At 33.2% G+C, this 21,654-nt stretch overlaps 1 protein-coding gene across 4 annotated transcripts in view; it reads right to left on the minus strand.

Annotated features, from left to right (window-relative positions):
* The window catches only part of CERS3 (ceramide synthase 3), a 105,402-nt gene that overhangs the window by 32,184 nt on the left and 51,564 nt on the right, over nt 1-21,654 (minus strand). For all 4 annotated transcript variants that reach the window (XM_074234217.1, XM_074234215.1, XM_074234216.1 and 1 more), the window contains 6 exons: nt 19,057-19,114; nt 18,366-18,416; nt 16,882-16,974; nt 14,261-14,389; nt 8,907-9,013; nt 4,692-4,845 (listed from right to left, as the gene is read on the minus strand). In XM_074234217.1, the coding sequence (XP_074090318.1) occupies nt 4,692-4,845; nt 8,907-9,013; nt 14,261-14,389; nt 16,882-16,974; nt 18,366-18,416; nt 19,057-19,114 (592 nt within the window). The remainder of the gene's footprint in view (nt 1-4,691; nt 4,846-8,906; nt 9,014-14,260; nt 14,390-16,881; nt 16,975-18,365; nt 18,417-19,056; nt 19,115-21,654) is intronic.

Here is a 21,654-nt window from a genome sequence, read left to right on the forward strand (position 1 = left end):
TAAAAGTATACCTTATATTTTTTCCAAGTTCTTTTGGAAATACTTTCCACTTGGACAAATAATAGCTCAAACTGACTTTGTGAAGAGCACAACACAAATATTATCATTTCCATTCAACAGATAAAGAAAATGAGATTGAAAGAGAAAATTTGGTGGGGAAATAAAGTCCCTGATTCTGAGGACTCAGCAAGTCTATTAATTGCCTTTTTAAAAAAGAAGCAACCCTGGAATCTTCCTGGCACAATCAAAACTTATTCTCTGCTTTGATCTTGGGCTTGCTTCCTGGTATTTTTGCTTTATTTTTATACCCCGCCCCCAGGGCTGAATTCTAGGAATTTATTATATACACCATCACAGAAATAATAAGAAGTAGAGCTTAGATTTGAACCTCTACAACACCAAAGTTTATTATTTCTACTTTGTCTTTTCAGATAATGATAAGATGAACAATTATAGTTTAAAATAACATTAAGACTTTTAGGAATTATATATAATTCTTCCTTAAATGAAATCACACTAATCCCTAAAATCAATGTTACAATGTTGTGGTAGCTACAAAAACTTCCCTTAACCCATATACCTGTTACCTACAGTATATAGGTCAATTGCCTGAAACAGTTTAAAGCTACAGTAAAATCTTTATTCAAAGGAACAAGAACCAAGATAAATGAATGAAAGTCCTCTCAAATTATATGTACAATAGAACTTTAGCATAGAAAAAAATAAATTTGGAATATAAAATGCTTTTTTGAGAAATGTAATCTATTTTTATAGTCTAACATTTTGAGTGAGAGATATGGAAATAATGTTTGTCCCTATTAAAATTCTCAAATTAGAAACAAATTGTGACAGTAATTGAATCCAAAATTATATATCATTTCTCTTAAAATTATTGTCCAACAAATATTTATTGAAACCTTCTTCCAGCAGGGTACTAGGCTAGACAGTAAGATATATAACATAATTTCTGTCCTCAAGAAGCTTCCTGGCAAATATTCTCTCATCCTCCATTTCAAGGGGGAAAAAAATTTTTGTACTAAGTAGCCAAAGAGTTACTTGGGTTCCATTTTTAAATTATGCAATAGTCTAGTCACCATAGTATTTGCAGACTAAAAGTATATTAAATGCATTTGTTGAAATCGGCTAATTTCTCCTCTAAAGATTTCCCCTTTTGTACTGCAATTCTACCTTACAGATAGCATTCCTTTAAAAGGAGGCTTTACAGCTTTGGAAGAATAACCTGATTTCACAGCCAGGTTTGCCACTGCTATGGAAAACAGGCTGCATATGCAGGCCAGCTGAAGTCATCTGAACTGAAAAGGATTAGAGCTGCTGCAGCCACCAATACTGTCAAATAGCAATTGGAAACAGCTCCTTCAATGTGCTGTGTGAAAAAAAAAATCAGAAATTCCTGTCCACAACTCCCCAACCCATTGGATTTTTAATCAAAGTTGGCAGAATATATTGTAAATTGGAAATATACAAGTGGTGATGAAATCAAACAGAAGAATCTTCCAAATTTCAGATTCTGGCTGCCCCAGGCTTTTTTTCCAGGTTCATCACTAATATCATCCACCAATTAATTAAAGTATGACCTCTGTCTGGGGCAAAGGGACTGGAAATTTCACCCCAAAGTGTGATAACTAGTTATTAGGTCCCCCCAGCACCCCACAATGTGAACACACTCACACACTTCTCTTCTTCACATTATTAACATACACTTACCTTAATCTAATTATCTTTGGTGACATTCTATTAGACTCTAATAGAATAGCAAAAATTGCAATCAATAAAAGTAAATAAACAGAAAGATTTCTAACCAACTCACTTTTAGAGAAAAGTGGGAAAAATTGATTAAAAAATAACCTGATGCCACTTAGTTTAGAAAAAAAAAAAGTTTTGTTCTGGGATATTTATAAGATTCAGTCATATATAATTTTTAGGCCAATAACTTAATTTCTCTAGACATCAGCCTCCTCATTTTAAAAGGAGAGAATGCAGCCTTTGACAATATGAATCACCTCTTGTCTTTGATACTGTCCTCCCTCTTCTGGATATTTTCCACTGATCCTGTGTGTATCTTGTTTGTGCATAGTTGATATCATGTTGTATCTCTTTTAGATCAAGTTTCTTAAGACAGTATTTTACCTCTCTTTGCATCTTTGTATACTAGAGCTTGCCACAGAGCCTGAAACACAGTAGGTGCTTAATAAATGCTTGCCTTCTAATTGACTAAATTAATTCCTAATTGACTAAATGAAATCCCTTACTGTTCTGAATGCTATAATAATGAAAATCTCTTCCATTATCTTTCATAATTACAACTCTCAGAATGAGAAATGATCTCAAAGGCCGTCAATCAAACCCATCCATGAAAAGGAATTAACTCTACAACATTGTTAATAAGTGGTTAAATGAGAAGGAAGATATTATATGAGTATGCCTTTGTTCTCCAGTTCAAACTAATAGAAAAGATAGGAATATCCTCAGGAAATCTGCATATTTAAACCTTGTCTGCCACTTACCATCCATTTCAAAGAACTTGAAGTTAATTTGGTGCCAATTAGGCTCCAAGGCATCTTGGAGCAGTAAAGCATCTAATAATACCACTTCTCTAGTGTCAAGCAAATCAAGCAGAACCCTTCTCTTTCATAAAGTGACTTGCCTAGGATAGCATAGGTAGGTCAAGGACCACAACTCAAAAGACATTTATTAGTTCAATAATTTTGTTTTCATTATCCTGAAAGGTTTTTAGATGGATTTGTATGTTTTGCTGAGTTAGCTAGTATCAGCTAGCAGAATGTGTAGAATAATTAAGAAGAAACCTCTTGATGGGGGTGAAAGAGGAGAGTATAAAAGTTGGCTTGAAACTTTAAAAAATCAAGGATTGGCAACTGATTCCATCACTTCCTGGCAAACAGAGGAAAAAGAAATGAAAAGCATTGTCAGATTTTCTATTGTTGGGCTCAAAGATCACTGGAGATGGAGAATGCAGTCATGAAACTAAAAGATTTGCTCCTTGGAAAAAAGTTATGGTAAATCTGGACAAAATTCTTAAAAGCAGAGACATTTAATTTGCCAACAGATGTCTGTACAATCAAAGCTATGGTTTTTCTAGGACCCATGTATGACTGAGAATTTGACTAAGGAAAGCTCAGAATTAGCATTTTGAATTGTGCCACTAGTGAAGGGTTTTGAGAGTCCCTTGAACAAAGAGGAAGGAAAATCAGTCAATACTTAAAGAAATTAATTCAGGCTAGTCACTGGAAGATTAAATACTGAAATTGAAGTTTGAAAACTTTGGTCATATAATGGCAAACTGGAATTCATTGGAAAAATACTGATGTTGGGAAAAATTGAAGGCAAAAGGGAAATAGTACAGCAAATAATGAGACAGACAACAAGCGTGAACTTGGACAAATTTTGAAAGATAGTGGAGAAAAGAAGGACCTGGTGTGCTATGGTTCCAGGAGACACAAAGAGTTGAACAACAACTGAATGTCTGAAGAATACAAGTGAGCTAGTAATTTTCCCCCATATCCCATGAACTTACTAAGTCACAATTTATCCTGGGATTATATTGTTGTCATTGAACTAAGATTTTCTCTTCTAGATCAAGTATTTTAATTCTTATTGTATACCTCTGTCCTTCACTTTCTCTAAAAATGATGATTGTCATTTGACATATTAGATATCCTTCCTATCTTCAGATGCTACATACAAATATAGTAAGCCTGTCAGTTTGGGGATTGGAAGGAAACAATATCCAATTACATGTAAGTATTTTTTAAACTGACAAAAAATATTCTAAGGCCCTGAAAGATCATCATTTTTCAAAGAATGAATCATTTATATTCATAGAACATTTACTAAATCCAGAAAAGTCACTAAGGTCAGTTAACTATATTAATATTAATTAGTAGTACATTACATCTGGTACAATAACTTTGTAATATATAATATTTTGCAGGCAAGTGTAGTAAGTAATATAAAAGGGATTACTTGTAACTGACAATGTGAACTTTCATTTTAAAAATGAATTTTCTCCCAGTTTTGTAACTGCCAGAAGTCTGTTGTGATTAGATTTTTAATGCTGACAAAAATCCATCAACAACCTCCTGAAGTTTATACTAAGAATGATTTCAGTAAAAAAAGAGTATATCAGATGGAATTGTGAAGTTTGAAAATATGTATTCATCATAGTTACTCAGTGAAATGGAAAAACAACAAATACAACTAAGGACCCTACCTTTGGTTAAGAGACATGAAAAAGAAATTCTCACAAGGCTGGCAAAGAATTTTGACTCTTTTTTTTTTAGATTGTTGTTTTGTTTTTTTTTTTTTTTGCAAGGCAAATGGGGTTAAGTGGCTTGCCCAAGGCCACATAGCTAGGCAATTATTAAGTGTCTGAGACCGGATTTGAACCCAGGTACTCCTGATTCCAAGGCTGGTGCTTTATCCACTATGCCACCTAGCCTCCACGAGAATTTTGACTCTTAAAGAAATTATAATGGTCACTTTCTTTGTAATTCAAGTGATTTTTAAAACTTTTTTAGATTTGGTTTATGTATGAAGCTACTAGACTTTAGGAAAATTATTGTTCCAATGGATGAAGGAGGAGAGATTTTCCTTAACTGAGAATTATCTAGTAAATGCAATTAAATCAAAAGATATGGAGGGAAGCAACTTACCTTTTTCAATACATATTTTCTGAGAATTTTCAGGACATAGTAACCCCAGTAGAGGTGAAGCACTTGCAGGATCAAGAGTTGCACGTTGAGGAAAATGTATGAAAAGAAAGGCTTAAGGTAATATAGAGGTATAACCACTGTGCAGTATAAAATCCTAAAAAAAAAAATAGGAAAAGAGAAATTTATCACAACAGAAATGTCTTCCACCCTCACTTTAAAAATTCCAGGCAATTTCATTTATATATTTGGAATAAGAAAATAGCATATTTTTACAAAAAAAAAACTTTTATTACCATTTTATCCCTAGCACACATTCAATAGGAAATAATACTACAATGCTCCTTTTTCTAGCAAGTAACAAAGGAAATGACATTTACTTCCAGAATTCTGGAAGGTTATGTGTTAAGCATAATAATTTCTCAAAATTATAATCCTGGTTTAAGATTGATTTATTTAGAGAGTCACACATCATTAAATAAGAAATTAAGACTCCAAAGTATCTTAATCTATTGTTAATATACAAATTTAGGAGGACAATGAGCAGGGTGTTGGGAGACTGTCCTGCCAGAAAGAGACAATAAGAGATCTAATAGTATTGATAATCTTTGAAGAGAAGATTTAGGCAGAGATATTGTGCAACTTTCACAGTTAGGAAGCTAAGTAGGCTAATAATTTTCCCTATTCTCTGTTTTTGCTTAAAAGAATGATTTCTTTCCTAGGTCAGGGTGGTCTTTTCTTTTTTGAAATAACCTCCAATGTAAGGGTTAAATGGTAAATCCCAGAGAATAAAACTCCATGGCTAATCTATATTTTTTTTCAAGGTTTACAGGTTTAGGGATGACATAAGTTAAAGTGGAATACTATTTTTTGGAAGTATAATACAGTGATGCCTTAGGGACTAGTGAGACATGAATGTCTATCAATTGCTAAGAGTTGTCTTTTCTCAACTCTCTATCAAATAGTCCCTGTCCTCTTGCTGATTATTGCTTTTAATCTACAGTGGGGGGCAGAAACCAGAAATTGAGTTTATTACAATTGTCTATAATGTATAATCTGTATCTGCTTCAAATTTCTTGTCTTCTTAAGGAGGGGTTGGAAAGGGGTAGGAAAGGAGTAGGAAAGGAGAGGGAAAGAGAATTTAGAACTCAAATTTTTTTTTAAAAAATGAATATTAAAATTTGCCACACAACAGTAATTTTTTAAAAAAAAATTTTAAAAAGTAACTTTAAAAATTTTTTATTTTATTTTATTTCAGGCAATGTAGTTAAGTGACTTGCCCGAGATCTTACAGTTAGGCAATTATTAAGAGTCTGAGGTCAGATATGAACTCATATCCTCTTGATTCCAGGGTCAGTGCTCTATCTACTGGACTAACTAGCTGCCCCCTTAAAAAATAACATTTAAACTACAAAATTCATGAAGCAAATGATCAAAGAAACTTTTTAAAGAATAGGTTAAATAATTCTCTTTATAGGGCAGCATTGCCCAGAATCAAGGAAATAACCCTAGATGGACTTTGGTTCACACCAAGATTCCCTGATATTGTTTTCATGATACATAAACACAGACAAAAAATCCCTCTCCCTCAAAGGTATACAAGTTAATTAAAGAATAGAAGGCTACAATAAATTAGGCTTCTAGGTAATAAAATTAAAATAATTGCCTTTATGCCTGACATTGTTAGGGTCAAAAACCTTTTGCAAAACAATGTAAAGAATTTTTATTTATTTTTGAGAACTAAATGGTATGGTTTGCCAGTAAGAGGATGGAGAATAAAGAAAGGGGAAACCAGAGATGTTCAAAAAGAAGAAATCAAATTACAGTAGAAGTGAAAAGGATTTAGAAAAGGAAGGAGAGGAAAAAAGAAATAAAATATTATTTTATGGGACAATATTTAATTTTTGTTCCTTTCTCAGGGTTATGAGAGGTCCTCCAGAACAATTTAAATTAGTCACAAGCACTGATCAATTGGGAGCAGTTTCTCATCCTGCACCTCCTTCCCAAATACTGAGGATGGAACATAGAATCAAATACAACATTGCAGATTCCCTCTAAAATTCACACCATAAGCACCCCCAAGTTGATTTTTTTCCAAGCTGAACTGCCCTAAAATGATATATGGGACAAACTAGCCTCATTTCATACATATGTGTGGGGTCAAGCTAACAAAGGAGGAAAAAATCCTCTTTTTTGCAGTTATCAGTGCAATTGTACATAAACTGTAAAACCATAGCTCAGTGGGGAGAATAAAGGAATATTTAGTCTGGCTCAATGATCTACAGTAGGAAAAGGCCCACCAAGATGTACTGCTTAGTAAGCTCCAGGATTATAAATTGATGAACCTTCCAAAAGAACCTATAAGCTTATATATTATATAGTATGCTGATTGCTCTAAAATTTCTGTAATCAGATGAAATATTTTTCTCAACCTAGCAATGAATGCAGTTCAGTGGACTTCAACAAGAAGAATTCTATAGATCAGTTAAGACTTCACAGTCTATTTTATAGATATTATACTCCCAGGAATTTCAGTAAGAACTGAAGAGAACTGCCCTCTGAAGCAGGCTCTTAGTAAGTAAGAATTGAAAACATTCCAGATACATCTTATTAATTCAACTTGAAATCCATAAATCATGGCAAGTGACTGAGCTCTTATAGATGTCTGAGGCTTAAAAAGTAAAGGATTTAATATCAAGGAAAACACACACACACATGCATTTGTGTAAGTATATAGAGACTAGTTATAAATCAGTACTTTTCTTATAAACATGTCTATCATCAAGATATCTACACTTATTCATTATAACAACAGTATAATGCTAATAACTTTTGTATTAATCAAAATTAAAGGTATTATTCAAGTAACTCATTTATCTTATAATAACCCCTAATCTAAACAGTAAGTCAAAGGTGAGACACGTCAAAATCAAATATTATTCAGTAAGAGATTTGACACTGAAGCTCAGACATTTTATGAATATGATGTCATTTTAAAAACAAAAATTACCTTTATTTTGTCCTCATCCAAATGGGATTTTATTCTCCTCTCTAATATTTGACTTTAAATATCATATCACTAAGCATCACTTAAAACAGGTGTGCCAAATTTGACTCTGGACAAAATTGTATCATGATTAAAATACCCTAAGAATATTAACAAACAAATTTGGTTCACTGGGAAGGAGGAAGGGACAGTGCTCATAAAATCATGATGTTTGTGTCTCTATGCCCTATGTACTAGTCTGTGGCTATTTACTGTACTTTTGCAGAAAACACCCAAAGCTAATGAATATTCAATTAGAATTAGTCCTATCTGGCAAGTCAAAGGTCTTCTCCATTCTTGCCAGCTAAATATTAAAAATTTACCAACAGTATTGACCTAACTGCTAAGATTATTTGACATTTGGGTTGGGAAGAAAATATGTGCTGGATCAAAAATATGGTTTTAGGTAACTCTCTCCAAATTACCCATGGCTTCTATTCTACTAACATTTTTTTTTCTTTACGCCAAGATACATATGTAGAAATATGTTTATTATAGAGAAAATACTTTCAAGACAGATAATAAATTGGTTCTTCTTTGACAATCCTAATATTTGTTTTCCCAATTTCCATTTACCTTTCCATATATGTGCTTAGATGAACAATTCCTTCTTTAGCTATGATTCCTATGCAGATAAGCTTTATGGTTAGGTCAAGATGACATATCAATTACATCTATGACCAACAACAAATCGCTCTTATGGAAATATGTTGATGTTCCAATTTGAGCAGATGGAGAAATTACAAGATTATCAGTCAGATCCATGTTCATTAAGGGACAACATTTAGAGTGAACATAAGAACTTGCTAAAAGCAGATTCCTTTACCAATGTACTTTCTATGTTAGTACTCCTAATTTCTATCTCTTACATTAGAATGCTAAGTTTTTTTTCACAATAACTTGAAGTATGTATGTTGTATTGGGGAATTGTGGAAAGAGTTATATAATGGAAGTTGCTTCCATACTTAATAAAATAGTCCTTTGTACTTTTTCCTCCCATCTTGTTTCATATATTTTGTCCTTATAACCATATATCATCATTCAGTTATGGAAAGAAAGGTGATGCAATTTCTTTAACTTCAACATCCTGCTATAATCTACCTCAGAAAATTTAAGGACAGGAAAACTAAATTTCACAGAAATATGATAGCAAATAAACTTGGTGTACTTACCGGAAGGGGAAAATTACTAGGCGGGTAAGGAAGAATGTAGCGGCAAAGATTAAAAATAGAGTGTTACATGTTTGCTTCCATCCAGCATAAGAAAATATTTTAGCAGACTGAAATAAAACAAAGAAAATTCATTCAGAAACAGGTAAACAGAAAAATTTTCAACACTTGTAGAGGCAATTTTAGATTATATTATGTATTGAATATTTCCATTCAATACAGAAAGAGAAAAATGCTATTGTGGCTGGGACTGATACCTCACATACCATCTAGTTCAACCCTCTTCTTTTTTTTTTCTTTGCAAGGCAAATGGGGTTAAGTGGCTTGCCCAAGGCCACACAGCTAGGTAATTTTTAAGTGTCTGAGACTGGACTTGAACGCAGGTACTCCTGACTCCAAGGCTGGTGCTTTATCCACTACGCCACCTAGCCACCCCTCAACCCTCTTCTTTTAGTGATCAGGAAACTGACATCCAAGGATATTAAGTGATTTGCTCAAGGTTACATAGCTTGTATTAGAAGTGGAAAAAGGCAGCTCCTCTGACTCTACATATAGGCAGCTTTCTGTGCCCCTTTTCTTTCTTTTTTCTTTCCTTCCTTCCTTCCCTCTTTCCTTCCCACTTTCCTTCCTTTCTTCCCTCCCTCCTTTCTTCATTCCCTGGGTTTCCCTATCTTGCTCAGGCAATAAAGATAGCAGCCACTCATGGGCTGATGAGCACAGGAGCTTTGACCTACTCCAGTTCCAACTTGGGTCACTTCTTTCTCCTTAGGCAGTCTTCCCAGAGCTCACTATATTGGTGCAAGACTTGATGCAACAACTTGATGCACCTGATGTCTTAGTCCACTTTGGTTCAGAACTCCTGAGGAAGTTTAGCAAACCATCAACCTCAGTCTACAAAGAATCTGGGATTACAAGCATGTTTGCCACCCTGCTACCAGAAGTCTTCTCACTAGAGTTGAAATGAAACAGTATTCATCATAGCCCTACTTGTACTGAAATCAAGCCTCAAATACTGATTTGTTTTTGTTTGTTTTATGCTAACACATACTTTTCATGTTCATTGTGCTTACTAGAAAGAACTCTTGATAAGTATAAGGAAAATTAATGCGCTATAGAAGGTTAACTGTTGAGGTTTATTCAACTTATTATTTGATAACTACTTCGATTACTTCTGTTTGCTATTTCATTCAATATTTTGGTTGCTAAGCTGACTTTTCTTCTAATCTGTCTTCTTTTGACTTCAGACAATAAGCTGTGCTTTCATCTTGGAGGAAGAAAAGAGGACAAGATGGCAAAGAGAACTAGAATACAGCTAATCTTGAAATAAGTATAACATGAGTCAGAAAAGGAGGTCTTCAGAGTTTGGATTTGTTCAAATATGCAACATATTTGAAGAGTAAGGAAAATGATTCATGCCATGGGACTGGCATGTTGGAAAAAAATAGTAAACTCTTAGATCTTTTAGGAAGCTAATATGTAAGAGATGGGGTAAGGGTACAATATAAAAAGAAAATAAATTTGAAGTGACAGATGTGGAAGGGGTGTGAGGAAATGGAAGTAGAACGAGATATACATAAGAATGTGGAAAAAAAGACTCATAGAAGATCAAATATGTCAGCAGTATGGTGTCATTATGAAGAAAAATTAGGATTTGCAAAATGTACTAACAAGAATTTGTACAAGTACAAGGAAACAACCCTTCTAATTTACCTAGCATTTATCAGACCCTTCTTAAAGTATTAGCCCTAACACTCTGCTGTATCATTCTGTCTCTCAATAGAAGCAAACTTTTATTATAATGTTTCCTTCCCAAGACATTAATATCTCCCTCTCCTTAGAAAATAGTCATTCAGGTGGGGGTGGAGGGGTATAAACAGGCATTCAAAAGGTAGAGAAATCCTCTCCAAGTGCCAACCAAGAATTAGTTGACATACACTTCAGATCTACTGTTCTCTAAGGTCACTAAAATGAAGCTTTATATAAATCTAAAAATTTTTCATTATATGATTCTGAAGTATTAGTAGTTTCTAGGGATTTAATATATTATGTTTAATACAAGTTTATTTTAAAATATATAGAAATATTAAAGAAAATTATATCAGAAATGTTTAAATAGGCATACAAGAGGATCTTCAGAGGGAGAATTATAGTAGCTAGGATTGTTTAACTAAGAGAAATATTAGAAAATATTATCTTCAGGTATATGAAAGCTAAACAAATTCATTTGAGAGCTCTATATCTGTGAGCGTCCAAATCAGAGGCAAAAACTATAGGAGTTATAATGCCATAAGTGGGTTGGTGATTTAAAAAAAAAGTTTCCAAGGAAGTTCTGTAATCTCTATCCTGGAAGGACTTTAAAAACAGGACATACTTTGGATAGTAAAATATTTCCTTGACTGGATCAGGGAATTGAATCAGATTATCTTTTAAGGTTCCTTTTATTCTTATGAGTTTATGTATATATTATGATTCCTCTAGCTATTTGTTGCATCTGTTATCAGTAAATTTTTTTAAAAAATCTGTTTAGTGATTCTTTCTAAAGAAAACAAGCTTTTAAATCAAGAACAAATTATAGTCACTGACAATAAGAAACTTTCTCATAGTTTGGTCATAAAAGGACTCAGTATTATAACTAAATGACATAATATATCTCTTCTTGACAACTATGGAAGTTAAAACATCTTTAAATATTAATCAACTATACGTTACACTATATTCTGTGTGATATTATTAATAATCCCATTTTACTATTGTAGAAAGGAAAAAAAAAGTGTTAAGGGTTCATTCAAAGCCATATTAGGAATGAGTGACCATATCAGGAATAAAGCATATACCTTATTCCAGGATTTGTAACCCTCCTCCATTAAGATAATAAACTTGTTATTTAAGTAGATAATATTCAAAATGCAAGTGAATCAGCATGTTTAGAAATAACATAGTAGTAAATAATTCTGAAATCATTGTAAATATCTTATTTTTATGTAAATGTACAGAGATAATAAAAAAGATCTGATTGGATGAAGGAAGAAAAGTAAGAGGAATTTTAACATACATAACTACAATTTGCAGAAAAACAAATAGAAAATTTAACATATATATATATATATATATATATATATATATATATATATATGTTGCTAAGCCATTGCTTTTTTATGCCTATACAATATTGGGGGGGGATGCTTCTTGAACTCAGATAATTTAGAAATAATTTCTTATTCGGTTAATATTTTCTATCCAATCCTGTAAGCAATCCTTTTTGGATTTTGCAAGGCAATGTGGTTAAATGACTTGCCCAAGGTCACACAGCTAGGTAATTACTAAGTTTCTGAGATCTGGTTTGAACTCAGGTCCTCCTGACTCCAGGGCTGGTACTCTATCCACTGCATCACCTAGCTGCCCCCATGTAAGTAACCTTTAAATAAATCTAGTTGACTACCCTGCAATATTTATTCTAGTAAAACATGGCTTATTCTAGTAATTGAAATGTACCACAGAAAAATCAATATTCAATAATCAGTTTGAAGGCATATGAAGAAATTGACTATATTCACTATATTTATCACTAACAAGTATTTTTTAAAGAATATGGATGATGTACCTTGAAACACTCTTTTTACTAATATCATGCTACCAAAACTGTTCTCACCATAATTACCAATGATCGTTTTCTTCTTCTTCTTTTTTATTGGGGGGGGGCAAGGCAATGGGGTTAAGTAACCTGTCTAAAGTAACACAGTAAGGTAATTACTAAATGTTTGAGGTCAAATTTGAACTCAGGTACTCCTGACTCCATAGTTAGTGCTCTATCCAATATGCCACCTATCTGTCCCAATCTTTTTTTCTTCTTCTTGATTCAATCTTCTCTTTGTTTCCATGACATTTTCCTAGCTCTCTGTTTCTGACTGACTATTACTTCTAATTCTAAGTCTTCTTTGGTGAATCTTGATATCAGTCAGGGTGGGTATTTTGAAGGACTTCATCCTAAATCTTCTTCTCTTAAAAGGTAGAGTCACTTTGGGTTCAGTCACTGAATCCAAGTCCTCTGTCTCCAAATCTAGCTATTTTCTCTGCACCAACAGGAGAGAGTTTTCATTATACTTTTCTCTTCCCAGGGCATTATTATTTAAAAATAGCAGTAAGAATTACACTTAAGGCCTTCAAAAGGGACAGAATCCTATCCTTCAAGTTCCAACCAAGAACTAGGATTGAAGCACATTTCATATTTACTGCTTTCCAAGAACACCAAAATGAAGCTTCATATGAGTCTAAAATTTTTTTATCCTTATGTGGTTCTGAATAATAAGGAGTTCCCAGGGGGTTAAGCCCATCACACAGTCATCATAGCTATCCGCAGATATGAAAATGTCTTGAAACAAATTTTAAATTAGAGGTTTTAAAGACACAACAAAAATGTTTAACATGTGATGCTCACCTTTCTCTTGACATCAGAACCAAGACTAAACAGCAGAGACAAATAAAAACTCATCTCTAAAATATAGTACCAGTACTGAGATGGTAGGGGAAAGAGAACTAAGAGAACTAAGCTTGGAAGATGGAAAACCTCTATAGAGGTTTTCACATAAAAATCCCTATGAATTAAAAAAAAAAACTTTGGAAAACCTGAGAGAAGTAAACCATATGGGGATTTAAAAAATTTCTTACCTTACACTATATATTCTCTATCTATGAGAGAGAGAGAGAGAGAGAGAGAGAGAGAGAGAGAGAGAGAGAGAGAGAGAGAGAGAGAGAACAGAAATGAGGAAAGGAAATAAGAAAAAACGTTTAAAAAAAAGAAAGCTGGAAAGGAAGTTGTTAAAGATTTACTGGAGTTTCATTTAAAGACTCAAAGAAATAGTCTGGAATTCAAGTCTTCCTCTCCAAATCTGAAGCATCATTTTTGCCCTCAAACACTATCATTAGATTTCTACTAAGAGCATGAACATTACATAGTCTCAAGATTATAGGAGCTAGAAAGAGCAACATAGTGAATCTAGTTCAATCTTGTCAAAGGTTACATAGATATTAAGAGGACTACCTAGGAAATGAATCCATGTTTTTTGATTCAAAAGCATTCTTTTCAATATAACATACTGCCCCTGAACTAAAACTGAAAACCAAAATGAAACTTCCACCAAAATATTCTCTTTGCTTTTTGTCTATCTGCATCTATGAAATGATAGAAATAATTATAAATTGAGTCAAAAGGTTCATGCAAAAGACCTAAAGAGTTCAAAATTCTTGGAAGAACTGTATTCAGGATTGAGTAAGAATAAAATTAAGAACTGAGAAAAGGCAACATTTAGATGGGGATAAAAATTCAGGAAGCCATATTTGTTTAAAATTCAAACTTTTACCTCAAGCCAAATGTCAGAAACATCATGGACAAGCATCACCAATGTCCCACTACGAATATAATTAGTACACCAAGAGAAGCTCATCAAACTTAAAGCAGCCAGATGATGGATAACATGGGCTAGAAAATCCTAAGCAAATAAACAGAAAGATAGATAAATTAATTTCAAGACTGACAAGCAAATAATCAACTAGGAAAGGGCATTATCATAATAGTAACCTACTGTTTAGAACACTGGGTGTGTATATCTATAGATATGTGTTTATGTACACACACACACACACATATATATATATATATATGCCAATTGTTTCATCAACTTTTATTAATGAATATATATAACTATAAATGTTACTTTAATTTTATACATATGTACACACAGATATACACATATATATACATGCATGCACACACACACATATATACATGCCAATTGTTTCATCAACTTTTATTAATGAGTGTATATAACTATAAATGTTACTTTAATTTTATACATATGTACACACAGATATACATGTATATACATGCATGCACACACACAAAAATATATATATATATTATATATATATAAAATATATATATGTTTAATCCCAAAAGTCTAAATGAGATTTTAAACTTTTAAAACTGCACTGAGAATTCTGGCATGTCATATTTATTTAGCTTATTTTTCTATCTATATATACACAAACATATTAACCGTAACCATAAGATTAGTTTTTATCAATGAGTAGATCTCTAGTATGTTGGTTAGATCCTTTACGGAGAATTAATGGGAAAGTATTAAAAAAGAATCATACAGAATAAAAAGATAAGAAAAATTTATGCCCTAAATTGGTATGACTAGTCATACCAATGAAATCACAGATTCATCAAGTATGTGTATATGTGTTTATACATATCTGTTCGTATATGTGTATATATACGTCTATATTTCTAGATGTGTATACTCACATATAATTGTTAACATTTATAAAGCACTTTAATTACAAAGCACTACTGATTCATTATATCATACATAACACACATTTATGTTTTATTTGAAGGTATCCATTTCTTCTTAAAATAAATGAAATAGAAGTATATATATATATATATATCACTATAAAACTAATCAGAAAAAAGAACTAGCCATATCATTTTATGATTTGCCCATGTGATATACTTGTTACTGCTTTTAATTCAACCCAAATAAATGATACTTTTGATAAATTTTTAATGTATTATAAATAAAGAGAAATATTTACTAATAGCAATATGCTTCAGAAATAGACAAAAGCTTGAGAAATTGGGAGTCCAGTTGTTTTCTGACATATTTAGAGTTCAAGTAAAAAAATTGGTTGCCTATTGTTTTTACATCATATTCATTTCTATGTGTATCCTTTCTCTATCACTCATTTAGGGAGTCTTCCTTTGTTATAAAAATTGAAAAAAAAGTGTAACCACATCAACATAGAATCTTCTCTGAATTCATTCTTACAGATTTTTCTTCTTTCCAGTTTGACACAACAACCATTATCTAGTTACAGAAAAACTAAACCATACTCCCATAATCGATAGATGATTAAGACAAATAACAAATTCCTTTCTCTTTGGAGTGTAGAAGATGACATACAATGCTAGATTTTATATATATATATATATATATATATATATATATATATATATATATGTGTGTGTGTGTGTACATATATATATATACGTATATATATATATATATATATATATATATATATATATATATATATATATAATCTGAATCTATAATATTCTCAGTCAGATTGAGTAACTCAATGACCAGACATGTACAGTTTGGCAGGTTCATCAGTAAGAATTAGGAAATCTAATGGTTTCAAAGGCTACTACTAACCGACCTTAAGGAAATAATTTAACTTCTTTATGACTTAGTTTCTCTGTCAGTCAAGCAAAGAAAGTAATACTGTTTTTTTGAAATTAATTTTCCAATTCCATGGAAAGATAGATTTTATCATTCATCCTTTCAAAAGTTTTGAGTTCCACATTTTTTTACCATCTCCTCTCCATGACAGTAAACAATCCAATATAGGTTGCACATGTACTTATGTTGAATATACTTCCATAATTGGCATGTTCTAATTCTAAGAGAGAGAGAGAGGTTGAGGTCACCACAGAGATAGCTTTGCTCTCTATGAAAAAACAGTAATACTTGACAGTCATTCCTTCACAAAAATTTCTGAAGGATCAGGAGATTTTTCCCCAAGTATCTGGGAAGTACTCTAATTCAAAGATAACCATAGTAACTAAAAATCATAGTAAACATGAGTGTGCTTCTATAGTTAGTCAATGACATTTTGTCTTTGAAAACAATAATACAAAAGGCTTCAGGTCAATAGGAATGGAATGCCTCATAATGATATTTCCACTGATGAGGGGTAGAGCTCCAAAGTTAGAATTGTCACAATAATTGGATCACTATTACTTCATTCTCAAATGTTTAGCAAAAGAAGATGACTAAAATAGTATAATTAGTATCATATTATATTACTATAGTATGCAGAGAAGCTATGAAACTGAAAATGTCTTGAAACAAATTTTAAATTAGAGGTTTTAAAGACACAACAAAAATGTTTAACATGTGATGCTCACCTTTCTCTTGACATCAGAACCAAGACTAAGCAGCAGAGACAAATAAAAACTCATCTCTAAAATGTAGTGCCAGTACTGAGATGGTAGCAATGGCTAAGAAAAAGAAGATAATTATTACTTTTTATATATAAAGGTAGATAATTTATTTAGTGGTATTATCTGTGGAATTCAGGAAACAGGCTGTTTCTATGGGGACTAAATTTATAAAATATTAAGGTCTGACATCATAATTTATCAAGTGATTATTAAAAACTACCTTATGGGGGTGGCTAGGTGGCGCAGTGGATAAAGCACCGGCCCTGGAGCCAGGAGTACCTGGGTTCAAATCCGGTCTCAGACACTTAATAATTACCTAGCTGTGTGGCCTTGGGCAAGCCACTTAACCCCATTTGCCTTGCAAAAACCTAAAACAAAACAAAACAAAAAAAAACTACCTTATGAAATCTAATATTTAAAGTCAAAGGCATGTGTGTTAAGTAGGGTAGCAGCCCTGCTTATGTCTCCCAAATTTCCAGTGATTAACTTATTAACATTGTGGAATGTTTTCTGACTAAAAGTCCATGAGATACTAGGCACTCTTTTAGAGCAGGGATTCTTTAACCTTTTAGCTCTTCTGGGTTGCACTGCCCAACAAAAACTTGTTAATGGCTGCATATAGAATTTAATATTTATTTATTTATCTATGACTATAAAATAAATAATTTATGACTACAATAGTCATAAATAGTCATAAATAACCATTACATTCTATATGTGGCCCTTAACAATTTTTTTTGTTGGGTGATATGACCCAGAAGAGTTAAAAAATTGGATATCCCTGCTTTAGAGTCTAGTATTATAAAATTATAAAATCACAGGTAGCTTTGAAAAAGGATATCAGAAGTCTGTTTTGCCCAATTTCTTCATTTTACAGATGAGAAATTAGGTCCAAAGAAATTATAGGGCTTGCCCAGGATCTCATAGGTATTTAAATATCAGTTAGGATTTGCATTCAAGTCCTATGAAACTACAGTCAATGTTCTTTTCCTGGGCCACAATATCTTTCAAGAATATCAGCTAAGGGGTACACTGAAGTCAATCAGAATAGGCAGTAGCCTATGTACAATAATTTGAGGCACTTAGCAAAGTCCATCTGACCAAGACTATTCCATCTATCTCTCTGGTACTAGCATCTTTAGTTCCCACAATTAAAACTACACTTTAAGAACTTTCCGAGTTAACATTTACCTGTTTAACTTATTAATATTCATTGTTACCTAGAAAAGAATCTAAGGCACTAAATATTGTGGGAAGAAATAGGGAAAGATAGGTGTAACTGTAGTTCTGATGGGCCTTCTGGATAGAACTAGTCAGTCAATGGGGCAAAATGAGTACATTGGCTGCCTTAGGGGAAAGGGGATACTACAGGATTAAAAAAACTTTGCCAATTTTCCAGGTTTGCCCAAGACTTTTCTGCTTTATAATACTAAAAGAATTAGGTTTACCTGCTTTGGATAGCCATTCCAAACCTCCAGCAGATCATAAAGCCAAGGTTTCTAAATATAGAAAGAAGGGAAAGGGAAATAAGTTAACTATTGTCAAATGAAATCTTATCCGAAAATGTGATATCTGATATATTTTTGAATATTCTTATATATGTATAAATCTATATCTATATATAATACACTATTACTAATAGATTTAACAATAATTCTATTTAAAGTGTCATATTACAGAGTATAGCTAGCCCTAAAATGTAACTTAAATAAAGAAGTTACTTCTGAAATAATTAATGCTAATTCTATATCAGCTGTACTAGAGAAGGCCTGGATAAAGTACCCAAACCAGTGAAATCACAGATAACTCAATATATTTAAATGTATCAAAATATTTAATGTTATTGTTAAGAATCTCAATAGAGGGGCAGCTAGGTGGCACAGTGGAGAGAGCACCAGCCTGGAAGTAGGAAAGACCTAAATTCAAATCTGACCTCAGATACTTAATAATTGCCTAGCTGTGTGACTTTAGGCAAGTCACACTGCCTTGTAAAAGCCAAAAAAAAAAAAAAAAAAGGATCTTAATAGAATACTTTACAAATTTGTTTATATTATTGATGCCATTATATCATAAGAAATTCATAGGCAAGTATTTTTAAAAGACTAAAGTTTAATGAAAGATATTAAAAAGATAACTTACATCATATAGAAATCCAATTCCAGCAATAGTTAAGAATAAATAAAATGTAAATCTCCAGCTGTCAAAATAAAGGAAAGCATTTATTCAGAGTGTTATATAATGTTAGTCCTAGCTGGGACCTTCAAAATTCACCTAATCTAATCTTTACATTTTTTTTTAATGTGAGAAACCTGAGATACACTGATGCACCCTAGTATACTGAAAAGATTACTACATTTAGAATCACAGGGTGTAGGTTCAGATACTAGCTCTGCTACTTATTTCTTTCTGTAAAAAATTTGGTCAAGGCACAATCTCTCTTGAACTCAGTTACCACATCAATAAAATGAAGAGGTTCAACTAAAGTATTCCTAGGGTTGTTTCCTGTTTTACATCTATGAGACCAAGGTCACTCAGCCAGTTAGTGATTGAACTAAAACTAGAATTCAGTTCCAAGGATCATAAAATCATATACCAAGAGTCAGAAGGGATCTCAGAAGTCATATGTCCAAACACTTTAATTTTAGAGATGAGAGAACCAAGGCTCAGGGAGATCAAATAATTTTCCCAAAGTAACTAAACATAACAAAAAAGAGACTTTTAAATGGAAGTTCTCCCTTCTTTATACTATCCTATTGACTATTTTAAGTACTTGAGTATGCTTTCTTTGTAAAGATAATAGAGTAATATAATTTTTTACATTATATATCCAAAATAGCTTTTAAAAAATGAAAATTTTCTTTATATAGAAACTACTTCTCCCAGAAAAATATGAATATAAAATATAATACCTCAATTCCTGCTTCCATGGGAGAAAAATTATACGTATTAATAATTCATATCGTACTATCAAAGGAGAACTATCTAAAAGTTTCCAAATGAGGTCTCAAAAATTCCTCAGTTTACCTTTATATTTGCTTATGAAATGAACTTGCATTCATAAAACTATGTAATTTTCTTATTTGGTCAACTAAGACTGAAATAAATAAGAAAAATCTGAACAGTACAAGAGTATATGATGTGAAAGGATAACCCTTATTAAGCAAGATTCATAACAACAGCCAAAATTTTCAACACCACATTTTACTTATTTTTATTGGAATAAGACTAAATTAGAAGGGGGAAAAATGATTTTTTTCTGGAAAAGTCAAAAGTCCAAAGTGACTGGGGAAATCGAATCTTTGAAAAGTTGACAGTGGGAGAAGGGCAAAATGCAGGAAATCAAGATTGAAAGATGGCCTTGACAGAACCAAAAATGGTTTGGTGGCAGAACCTAACTGACCAGGGAGAGGGTGAGATAGGACTTGGGAAGAGCCTCTTCCCATTCCTTTTGGATGCTTTAATAAAATGACAACCGGATGTTGATTTTGAATGTACAGTACGATTCTGCATTGGATATCTTTTTTTTTTCTCGATATTCTCACACTTTATACAGAGTCTAGCACATAGTCGATGCTTCATAATCGCTTATTGATGGAAACGTTTTAAAAAGAATAAATGTATAGTCAAGACTAATTAGAACAAAACAAAAATTTAGATCGAAATGAGGAATTTACCGGAATTAAGCTGAGGGTATGAATTCTATCAAGAAAACTGAAGAAGAAAAATGCAATTCAAAATGAGCCTGCCCTGAGAAGTGGAAAAATTTCCACTTATTACTTAATGGCCACATCCTATAACAGAAAGTGGGAAGAGACATTTTAGGTCATTTAGGTCAGTTTTCCCATTTTACAAAGTGAACTCGGGCTGGCCTGATCCTTTGAGTTTCTACAGTGGAAATCTGTCAAAGACACTACTAACCTCCTGCAAGCTCCCCTGGGGTGTGGTTGGTCACAACTAACTTCGGCGTAGGAAAAAGGGCCCCTCCCCAGCCCACCCCCGGAATTCTACCCACAGGGCCGGGACTTAGCCCAGCGCTGCCCCCTCCCAAGGTGTTCAATGTTTCTTGGATGACCGCCAGCTCGCTCCTGCTTGGCGAGCTGCAAGGACCGGGCGAGCTGGGCGAGCTGGGCAACCTGGCGCTCAGGTGCTAAAGACCGGAGGGAGCTAGTCCCCAGGCCTGGGTGCGGCCTGGGAGTGTGCGAGTAACGTCAGCCCCATTTGCAACACTTTTCTGCTCTCTCCGGGATCCAACTTCGAGCTGGCATCCCTCCGGAGGCTGCTAGGTGGGGCTGAAAGACCTATTTAAATTCAGCCTCAGGCATAATGGCTGGGTGACCTTGAGCGAGCAGCTCCACTTCTTTGTGCCCCAGTTTCATCAGTTGTAAAATCGGAATAATAACAACACCTACCTCCCAGGATTGATGTAAGAATCAAATAAGATAATATTTGTAAAGCCTGGCATCATCTTCATCATCATCATCATAACAACAATAATAGTAACAATAACAATAATAATAATAAATGCTCGTTGGCTCCCCTTCCTCTTCTTCTTTTCCTGATTTCTCTTCCTCTCTCCTTTCCTCCCTTCCTCCTTCCCTCTCTTCTCCCCTTCCTTCCATCCAATCTTCTTTCCTTCCTACCTCCCTTCCTTCTTGCGCTCATGTCTTTCCGTATTCTAGCCCAATACTTCATCCACTGTGTGCTCTCCATTCCCCATCATTTACTACAGTTAAAAAT

Source organism: Macrotis lagotis, chromosome 4 (assembly GCF_037893015.1).
Source record: "Macrotis lagotis isolate mMagLag1 chromosome 4, bilby.v1.9.chrom.fasta, whole genome shotgun sequence".
NCBI lineage: Eukaryota > Metazoa > Chordata > Mammalia > Peramelemorphia > Peramelidae > Macrotis > Macrotis lagotis.